The sequence below is a fragment of the Micromys minutus genome (genome assembly GCF_963924665.1).
Source record: "Micromys minutus genome assembly, chromosome: 29".
In the NCBI taxonomy this organism is placed as follows: Eukaryota; Metazoa; Chordata; class Mammalia; order Rodentia; family Muridae; genus Micromys; species Micromys minutus.
In genome coordinates, this window is record NC_137964.1 from 33,702,824 (window position 1) to 33,712,373 (window position 9,550).

Below are 9,550 nucleotides of genomic sequence, written 5' to 3' on the forward strand. Positions count from 1 at the left end.
GATTTGCTTCCCAGCTGCTGAGGCGGGAGAGAGGCATATTGTGTCTTTGGTATCTGAGTGTCCTCTCTGCGTCCCCGAACCCCTCCTTTGTGAGTGGAGAGGACCCCAGTGAGGGTCCCATGCACTGGTCCCACATCTAAGCCGTTGTCACAGCAAAGCAGCATCAGCACAGGGTGTGGGGGAGGCAGGACTTGGAGGGATCTCCTGGTAAGGCAGAGCAGAGGGACCTATGGGTGGATGAGTTTGTGCATCTCAGACGATGGCAGTCCCTGTGCTTGAGGTCACAGAGGAGGACACACCCCTGCAGAGCAACCTGCCCAAGGTCACATGGGCACTGAGGGAGGGAGCCAGACCTGAACCAGCCCCCAGATCTCCTTGCGTCCCCCAGGAGCCCAGGGCAGTAGCAGGCTTTGTGGGTGTTCCATGGGGACCTGAGTCTCCTAAGCAGGCCTCGCTTTGTAGACATGTATGAGCAGATGCTGAAGTTTGGCGCCTACATCGTCGATGGTCTCCGGCTGTTCAAGCAGCCGATTCTCATCTACATCCCTCCTTATGCTGAGCTCCGTGGGGGTTCCTGGGTTGTTCTTGACACCACCATCAACCCCCTGTGCATAGAGATGTATGCGGACAGAGAGAGCAGGTGAGTGTGTCGCCTGCACTGTCTCGGCAGAGCTAGTTAGTGAAGTTAGATAGTTAAGTTAGTTCAGTTACGTTGGTTAAGTTAGATAGTTAAGTTAGTTGAGTTAGTAAGTTAGTTAGGTTAGTTAAGTTATATAAGTTAGTTTAGTTAGTTGAGTTAACTAAGTTAGACAGTTAAGTTAAGTTAATTGAGTTAGTAAGTTAGTTAGGTTAGTTAAGTTATATAAGTTTAGTTAGTTAACTAAGTTATACAGTTAAGTTAGTTAAGTTAATTGAGTTAGTAAGTTAGGTTAGTTAAGTTATATAAGTTAGTTTAGTTAGTTAACTAAGTTAGACAGTTAAGTTAGTTAAGTTAATTGAGTTAGTAAGTTAGTTAGGTTAGTTAAGTTATATAAGTTAGTTTAGTTAGGTTAGTTAGTTGAGTTAACTAAGTTAGACAGGTTAGTTAAGTTAGTTGAGTTAGTAAGTTAGACAGTTAAGTTAGTTAAGTTAGTTGAGTTAGTAAGTTAGTTAGGTTAGTTAAGTTATATAAGTTAGTTTAGTTAGGTTAGTTAGTTGAGTTGACTAAGTTAGACAGTTAGGTTAGTTAAGTTAGTTAGGGCAGAGAACAAACCCAGAGAAGGGTAAGAAAGTGGGCTGGGCAGTGTGTACTAACCTTGGCCCTGATGGTATCAGGTACTGATAGGCAAATCCCTGGGGCTTGCTGGCCAGTCTAGCCAAACCAGTGAGCTCCAGTTCAGTGAGAGACCTACCTCAAAAAGAAAGGTGGACCCTGACATTGGCCTAGGACATGCATGCGTGCGCACATAGTCACAAGAAATAAGCAAATAAGAAATAAAAAATAGAGCCTGGAGCAGGAGGGTGGGGGCAGGGGGACCCAAGGTGTCTGCATCTGCCCCCCCATCCTCTCCTCTGTCCAGGGGGGGAGTTCTGGAGCCCGAGGGCACTGTGGAGATTAAGTTCCGGAAGAAAGATCTGGTGAAGACCATGAGAAGGATAGACCCAGTGTGCAAGAAGCTCGTGGGGCAGCTGGGTGAGTCACACAGGTGCCACCCCCAGGTGTCCAAAGGCAGGGTGAGCATATGCCAGACTTCGACACCCCAAAGCCAGTGCACATTTGCAATCAGCCCCTTCCACCAGAGGCCACGTTGCTGGCTGGGAGGTATCTCTGGTGGCAGGTATTTGGGAGCGTTTTAGTTTGTGTGAGGTGGTTTGGCAAAGGCACCCAGATATGAACATGAAATGAATTTTCAGAGCTGTGTTCTGACCACAGCCCATCTCTGGGCCAGGGGTGGAAGGTTCCTCTCTGGCAGGCTATCTGTGCTCAGAGGTTCAGGCTGAGTGTTTGAGGTGAGGGATGTTCCTCCTGTGATCCCACAGTCAGCACACTACCCCACACGCAGAGCGTGACACGGTCAAATCATTTGGAACACGGTGATGATAATGTCCCTTTAGAGTCCCCAGCCAGAGAGAAGCAATTTTGCCGATTTTATTTGGCGAACGCTTTGCTTCACTTCGATGTCATTTTCCCTGGGTGTTGGGGTGTTGGCAATGCCTCCAACTGCATCTGCCACTGTGAGTCACCGTGTGTAGCCTGGGGGGGGGCAGGGCCTCTGGGATTAGGGTTTGCACCTTTGCGACTCTGGGTTTGTGTAGACTTGGTATTATGTCTGGAAACACCTCTTACGAGGTTCCTTTCCTTTTTATTACATTTATTTCGTGTGTGCGTCTCTGTGTGTGTCTCTGTGTTTGTGTTTCTCTGTGTATATGCGTCTGTCTGTCTCTGTGTGTATGTATTTCTCTGTGTCTGTGTGTCTGTATTTCTACGTGTCTGTCTGTCTCACTCTGTGTGTGTGCGCCATAGCACATTGTGGATGTCAGGACAACTTGAAGGAATTCATTCCCTCCTCCCACCACGTGGGTCCCAGGAATCAAACTCAGGTCTTCAGGCTTGGCAGCAATCACCCTTTGTCCACTGAGCCATCTCACTGGCCCCTCATTAGGATTCTAAGTGTGGATTTCCTTGTTAAGCAGTGTTGTCTTCATTCCTACCCATCTCCCCCTGGCAGAAGTGTGGCGTGGAGCTAGCATGTTCCCACTGTATTTACCATCCATCCTAAGACAGAGAGCTGATGGTATGCTGAAGCCCGGGGCAAGGCTGGGGTTCCACCAAGATGCTGTCTTGGGGCTGTGAGCCCATTTCCAAGGTGCCGGGCAACTTGATTTAGGAGCAGTGTTGGCATTGCAGCCTGGACTCGCACAGCGCAGGGCATCTTGTTTTTGTGGCGTTTCAAAAACCAAAACAAGAAAATCCACCCCAAGCCCACATGGCCACCCTTCACAGCCCCGGAGTCCTGACTGCTGTCTGCCCACTGCAGGGAAAGCCCAGCTTCCCGAGGAGGACCGGAAAGAGCTGGAGGGTCAGCTGAGGGCCCGGGAGGACCTTCTGCTTCCCATCTACCACCAGGTGGCAGTGCAGTTTGCCGACCTGCACGACACACCGGGCCACATGCTGGAGAAGGGAATCATTTCTGTAAGGGGCCCCCATGGCCACCGGGACAAAGAAGAATAAGGGGGTGGGGGTGGGGGGCGGTTGGGATGGAGCCAAGCCAGGGCTCAGAGGGCTGCCTGGGCGGTTCAGTCTGAGTAGGTATCTCAGCGGGAGCCCACGGCCTCTGCCTTTAACTCTCAGGGAGACCTGGGCTTTGGAAAGGCCGGGGTAACTTGATTGTGTGTATATGGTTGTTCAGTTTGCACCTTTGATGAGACTTAAAGCCTTGTTTGTGCTGACACTGGCCCATGCCCATAGCCGGCCATGTTTCTTGTGGGAACCAGCCCGAGATTGAGTTTTGCGAAGGCAGAAGTAAATGTAGGGGACATTGCCGACCCAGCACCATGGGGTCCTGCAGAGCCCCACTCTGTGTCGCCCTAGAAGGAAGCTTAGCCCCCCTCACTGGACATCCCGGCTTATAGCATGAGGTGGGCAGGAGCCGGGTAGCCATCCTGGGGGACGGCCTTGGCCATTTCCTTCCCTCCGAGAGCGCTCAGGCGGCCATGTCCACAGGATGTGCTAGAATGGAAGACCGCACGCACCTTCCTCTACTGGAGGCTGCGCCGGCTGCTGCTGGAGGCACAGGTGAAGCAGGAAATTCTGCGAGCCAGCCCCGAGCTGAGCCAGGAGCACACGCAGTCCATGCTCCGCCGCTGGTTTGTGGAGACGGAGGGCGCCGTCAAGGTGGGTCTGAGCAGGGAGCCGGTGCATGCAGGCATGGGGGGCTGGGGGCTGCCGCCCCTGCAGCAGCGTCTCCACCTGAGGTACACCGTACCCATCGATCCCCAGGCCTACCTGTGGGACAGCAACCAGGTGGTGGTCCAGTGGCTGGAACAGCACTGGTCAGCTGGGGACAGCCTGCGCTCCATCATCCGTGAGAACATCAATTATCTGAAGCGGGACTCTGTCCTCAAAACCATCCAAAGGTGAGTGGACTGGCTTGTCCGGGTCCAGCCGGCCACGGTGCTGGGATCAGGCCCAGCCTCACGGGTGAGGTATCAACCCAGAGTGATCAGTAACCCAGAGTGATCAATAACCCAGTGATCAATAATCCAGAGTGATTAGTAACCCAGAGTGATGTCCCCACAGCAACAGAGCTGGGGGAGGTGCGTGAGCAGAGCTGGGCCCAGGTGGGGACTTGTGTCGTGGCTAACACCTGGCTGACTGGGACCCTACCATAGACCTAGGGGCTGAGGATACTGGTTCCCTCCCTTCCAGTCTGTCCAAGGAGGTGATCACAGGACACCCGAGACCCTGCCTCGGGTGTAAAACCGGGGTTCAGGGGTGTGTCACACCTCAGATCATACCACACAAAAACTGACTAGAAAGGGCTGTGCCACCCTGAGGCATTCTGTCCCCAAGTCAGAATCCTGCCACCCCCCCCCCCCCCAGGACTGTCTGTTCCTTCCCTCTCTATCCCGCTTCCCACCCCATTCCCTGTGTGAGCACAGCAAGAGGAAGGCAGAACCCTGGGCTCTGGCCCACTCTAGAGCCACATGGTGCCCTGTACAAGGACACCTGGGGACCCTTGGCTGGGTGGCAAGAGTGACGCACTTGACTCTCTCCTTCCCTGTAGTCTGGTTCAGGAGCACCCAGAAGTGACCATGGACTGCGTGGCGTTCCTGAGCCAGCACCTCACGCCGGCTGAGCGGATACAGGTGGCTCAGCTGCTGTCCACCACAGAGAGCCCGGCTTCCCCCTGAGCAACCCTGGCTAGCCCCAGGACCCCGGACAGTGGGAATGGCCATGCGGCAGGCCTTTGAAGGACGCTGGGACTTATTTTGGGAAAATTCAGGAAACTACCCTGAGCACTCCAAACGTAACTGTGGTTCCTGACCAGCGTCTTCCCAGAGAAAGGTTTCTGTGTTCCTGCTAGGCAGACACAGCCTCCCCTCACCTGGGGACTTCAGAGTTTGTCCCAATGGGTAATTCTGCTGCCTCTCTGGGGCGAACTGAACCAGGCACCCCACGTTCCCCGTGGCTTTGCCTAGGATGGGGATCATCTCTCAGCGCTCACTGTCTGACCACAGGACACTGGGGCCACCACGTTGGTTTGCACTCAGGCCCTTGTGTCCTTCAGCAGAGCAAATGGGCCAAAGGACACAACAGACAAGGCCCAAGACAGCGTCCTTTTGTGATGAGGCTTATTGGAGTCCCGGGCACCCAAGCAGGAGCAAAATGATTTTCTTTTTTGTTTTTTTTTTCATTTAAGAGAATAAATGACAATTTTGTTCTTCAAGTGGCCCCGGTGAGGTGGATCAGGACAACCGTCTTATGGACAGGGGTGTCCCATTAGAGAGATAAAGGACAAATGGACAGGATGCTTGGCTTCTGGCATGGCTGGGGGAGAATTACCGCCTCGGATCCCGGGGCTCTGTATGCCCTTTCATCCCAAGTAAAGCAAGGACTGGACCTCACTCCATGCCTCCTGCAGATTGGCCACCCATATGGTACCAAGTGCTGTGCTGCCTGAGCTCAGAGAGGCTGCCCCCGCCCCTCCCAGGACCCCCACTTTCTCACCACGTGCCTTGAAACCACAGCAGAAGCCAAGAGCTCTGGGCCAGTGACCCAGGACTGTGCCTCGAACACACGAATCTGCTCCCGGAGACCTTCTCGGTACCTGCGGGCTCCATTCAGTGCCATGAGGGGCTGGGGAAGCCACCTGCCCTCCTCCTGGGCAGTGTGAAGACACCAAGCATCACTCCAGGTGGAGGTCCCAGCCACCACCTGGGGAACCGGCTGCAAGCCAGGCTACTTGAGATGTGCTGGGTTAAAACGGAAATGTCCAGCTTCAGCCAGTGACAGCCCCAGCGTCTGAGGGGGCCTGGGGTGCGTGGAGAAACGTGATCTGTTGCTGCCATTCTGGGGGATGAAGGGCTCTTCTGGGTGAGGTCCTCTTGATGTGGAAGAGAGCCCAGACTGGCAGGAGCTGCTGCCCTGACCACTTGGGTGCGCTGAAGAGGTTGCCGGGAGATCTGCAAAATAAACTATTTTTTGAAGGAAGCTCTCTGGCCTTGATTTATCCTGTGGACCAGAAGACCCTGGCATTTGGTGGAGGGGATAGATCATTCTTAGCTCCCCGCAGAATCTCCCTCTTTCAAACACTGGAGGGAGGTCCAAGCACCTCTCACTCCACTTCCCATCCCTTTTCGTCATGAGGGTGGCATGATCTCAGAGAGGTTAAGACACTTGCCCCCAGTCACACAGAATGGGACGGAAGGTGTCCGATCTATATGCCTGCCAAGCCCAGCCCCCTCCTGTGACTGAGGTGTAGTATGCCTGGGCTGCTGATCTACACTGGGGAACTGGCTGTTCCTGCAGTCACGCCCTGCACAGGAACCTTGTCCCCTCGTCCCCTCGTCCCCTCGTCCCCATGTCCCCTCGTCCCCTCCCACAGCTTAGCCGCTCATAAAGGCTGCTCAGTCTTGACTCTCAAATATCAGTGACTACTTTTATTCTGATCCAGCATCTTTCCAGCCAATCAGAGTTCTCCGGTGCTGCAGGGTAGAGAGAACCTGTCCCACTGAGGGAGGTACCATGGAGAAGCAGGAAGGGGTGTAGGCCTATTGGTAATTCTTGGATTCCTGAATCAAGCCAGGCCTGAATCAAGCCAGGCCTGAAGCCAGGGGCCTGTGGGGAGGAAGCCTGTTCGCGTTGTTCATTTTAAAAATGCCCTTCCTAGTGTGGAGAGGAACCTCAGCTCAGCCTAAGCACTTAGTTTTTTCACAGTGGCACTGTGTCCCAGATACCTAGGAAGGGGGGTGAGCTGACCCCAGGCTGTCTATGATGGGGACAGGGATGGTGCTTGCGTCCTGTGTCTAGAAGGCTGGCGGGTTTTCCGTGCCTGGCGGTGAGATACCGGTTCGTGGTTTCAGCCCATCATAGCAGGCAGAACAGGAGGACGTGAGCAAAGCTGCTCTCGTCTCCGGAAGCAGGAGCCAGAACCTTCTAAGTCCCGCAGCCTCCTCCCAGCCAGGCCCCAACTGTGCACACTTCCTCAGTCTCCTGTCCCAGTGCCTGCAGCGGGCAAAGAGACAAACCATGAATCAGTGAGAGATGCTCAAAGTTGACATCAGCCAACAGCTGGCACCTGGGCCCTCAATGCTCAACGCTCTGCCTCCCGGCCTGCCCGACGTCCCACACTCCTCTCCCACGGCTCCTGTGGAACGTTCCCATGTCAGACCTTCCCAGAGGCAGGTGGGCGGGCGGGCTTACCCTCCCTTGGTAGAGACTGTAGTGTCATTCTTCTTTCCTGGTTCACACCGTTACCCTGAGGTGAGTCGGGCTAAGCTCTGGGCTTTGCTGCACCTGGATCTGCCTTGCTGTGGCCGCAGAGCAGCCGTGGCTCCTCGTGCTCTTTCCTTGGATTCCCCGCTCCCACCCTCTGATCCATTTCCGTGCTCGGAAAACCTCAGATCACCCAAGTATAATGCTATGTACCTGTCATCTCAGCACCGGAGAACCCGAGGCAGGAGGATCATGAGTTACGGGATAGCCTGGGCTACATAGCAAACCCCTTTGTGCCAAACAAAACAAATAGGCCCTGTCTACTGCCCCATTCGGGATCTAGACAGTCATTTAAAAAATATTTACTTTTATGTGTGTTGGTGATTTTTGCCTATATGTCTGTCTTTCTGTCTATGTGAGGGTGCCAGATCCTACGGAACTGGAGTTATAGAAAGTTATGAGTTGGGGCTGGAGAGATGGCTCAGCGGTTAGAGCACCAACTGCTCTTCCAGAGGTCCTGAGTTCAATTCCCAGCAACCACATGGTGGCTCACAACCATCTACAATGTGATCTGATGCCCTCTTCTGGTGTGTCTACATAAAATAAATAAATAAATAAATATTAAAAAAAGTAAGTTGTGAGCTGCCACCTGGGTGCTGGGAATTGAACCCTGGTCCTCTTAGCTGCTGAGCCATCTCTCCAGCCCTGAGAGTTATATATCACCCAGAATATTAAGGGTCCAGGAACTGCTAGCCCTCAGTGAGCTTGGCCAGGTGTAGTTGTTTTTCTTCAATTTGACACAGGCTAGGGTCATCTGAGATGAGGTAGCCTCAATTAAAATACCTCTATCCAAAGGGCTTGTAAACAAGTCTGTGGGTTTTTTTTTTTTTTTATTAATAATTGATGTGGGAGAGCCCAGCCCACTGGATGGTCAGGTGGTCCAGGACCCATGGCCCTGGGTTCTATAAGAAAGCAGGCTGAGCAAGCTATGGGAGCAAGCCAGTAAGCAGCATCCTCCATGGCCTCTGCATCAGCTCCTACCTCCAGGTTCCTGCCCTGACTTCCCTCAGTGACAGGAGTGTGACCTGTAAGTCAAACAAAGCCTTTCTCCCTGTGTCACTTTTGGCTATTCATTGTCACAGCATCAGAGAAAGAACTAAGCAGGCGTCCAGGTTTACACAGAGAAACCTGCCAGGTGCTGGAGGTGGGGAGAGTCGAGGCAGAGGCCACTGACGATGCCTGTGGGATCAGAACACCCCCAAGGACAGGGGAAACAGTCCCCAAAGCTAAGCTGACATGGCTCCCGTGTCCTTGTGCTGCTCAGTATAACTCTGGCGAGCTGAGGGACAGGTGTCCGCGGGTTGGGCACATCTTGGCGGACAAGGGGGTCTGAGAACATGACGGACAGGAGGCCACTTAGTTTTCGAATGTCACTTATTGTCCTTGAACTACGCGGCTTGGAGACTTGAGGCCCAGCATCACACCACTGGGAGTCACCCTGTGTCACTGCCCCACCTTCAGCTGTTAGCAGGTCCCTAGCCCTTCCCTACCCACCCCTACCCCATCCCAGCAACTTCTGGTGGGAGAAGGGGTAGGTGTCTCAAGACCCAGGAGTCGCTCTGGAAGAGGTTTGTGTCTCTTTAAGCCAGTGGATAAACGGGAGCTGGTGCCCCTCGAGGATGCTCCTCGGCTTGCTCCTAGGTGCTCCTCCCCCACCTCAGTTTACCCTTAAAACATCAGTACGGTTGGTTTTCTGTGGATCGATAACATGATGGTCAAAGTGGTACATTTATCCCCTTAAAGGAGGCCACAAGTCCCAGGGTCTCACTAGGCTAAGGTCACGGTGTCAGCAGGGCAGCTGGATCGGTAGGTAACCAGTCTCAGGCCTGGGGACATGATGCTTCTGTTGGCTGAGCCTCTGTCACATGGTACAGTTGATGGATGAGTCATGGAGTAGGGGGCCTGGTTATTTGAAGTTGTCCAAGGTGCCATTTCTTCACCATCAAAATGGAGGTACTGAGTACTAAGCCACGGCCTCTCCGGGGGCTGCCTGAGCTCACGGTGGTGATCGTCCCTGGTCTGGCATATTGCGGATGGTGAGAAGGCAGGAGTCCTTCTGCTGGAGCAGCCCCG

At 53.6% G+C, this 9,550-nt stretch overlaps 1 protein-coding gene across 5 annotated transcripts in view; it reads left to right on the plus strand.

Annotated features, from left to right (window-relative positions):
* ACACB (acetyl-CoA carboxylase beta) overlaps nt 1-6,182 on the plus strand; it is a 94,269-nt gene extending 88,087 nt beyond the window's left edge. For all 5 annotated transcript variants that reach the window (XM_080940511.1, XM_080940515.1, XM_080940512.1 and 2 more), the window contains 6 exons: nt 463-640; nt 1,560-1,672; nt 3,018-3,172; nt 3,704-3,874; nt 3,980-4,116; nt 4,767-6,182. In XM_080940511.1, coding sequence (XP_080796637.1) covers nt 463-640; nt 1,560-1,672; nt 3,018-3,172; nt 3,704-3,874; nt 3,980-4,116; nt 4,767-4,893 — 881 coding nt within the window. In that variant the 3' untranslated portion in view covers nt 4,894-6,182. The remainder of the gene's footprint in view (nt 1-462; nt 641-1,559; nt 1,673-3,017; nt 3,173-3,703; nt 3,875-3,979; nt 4,117-4,766) is intronic.
* Nucleotides 6,183-9,550: the final 3,368 nt, after the last annotated feature.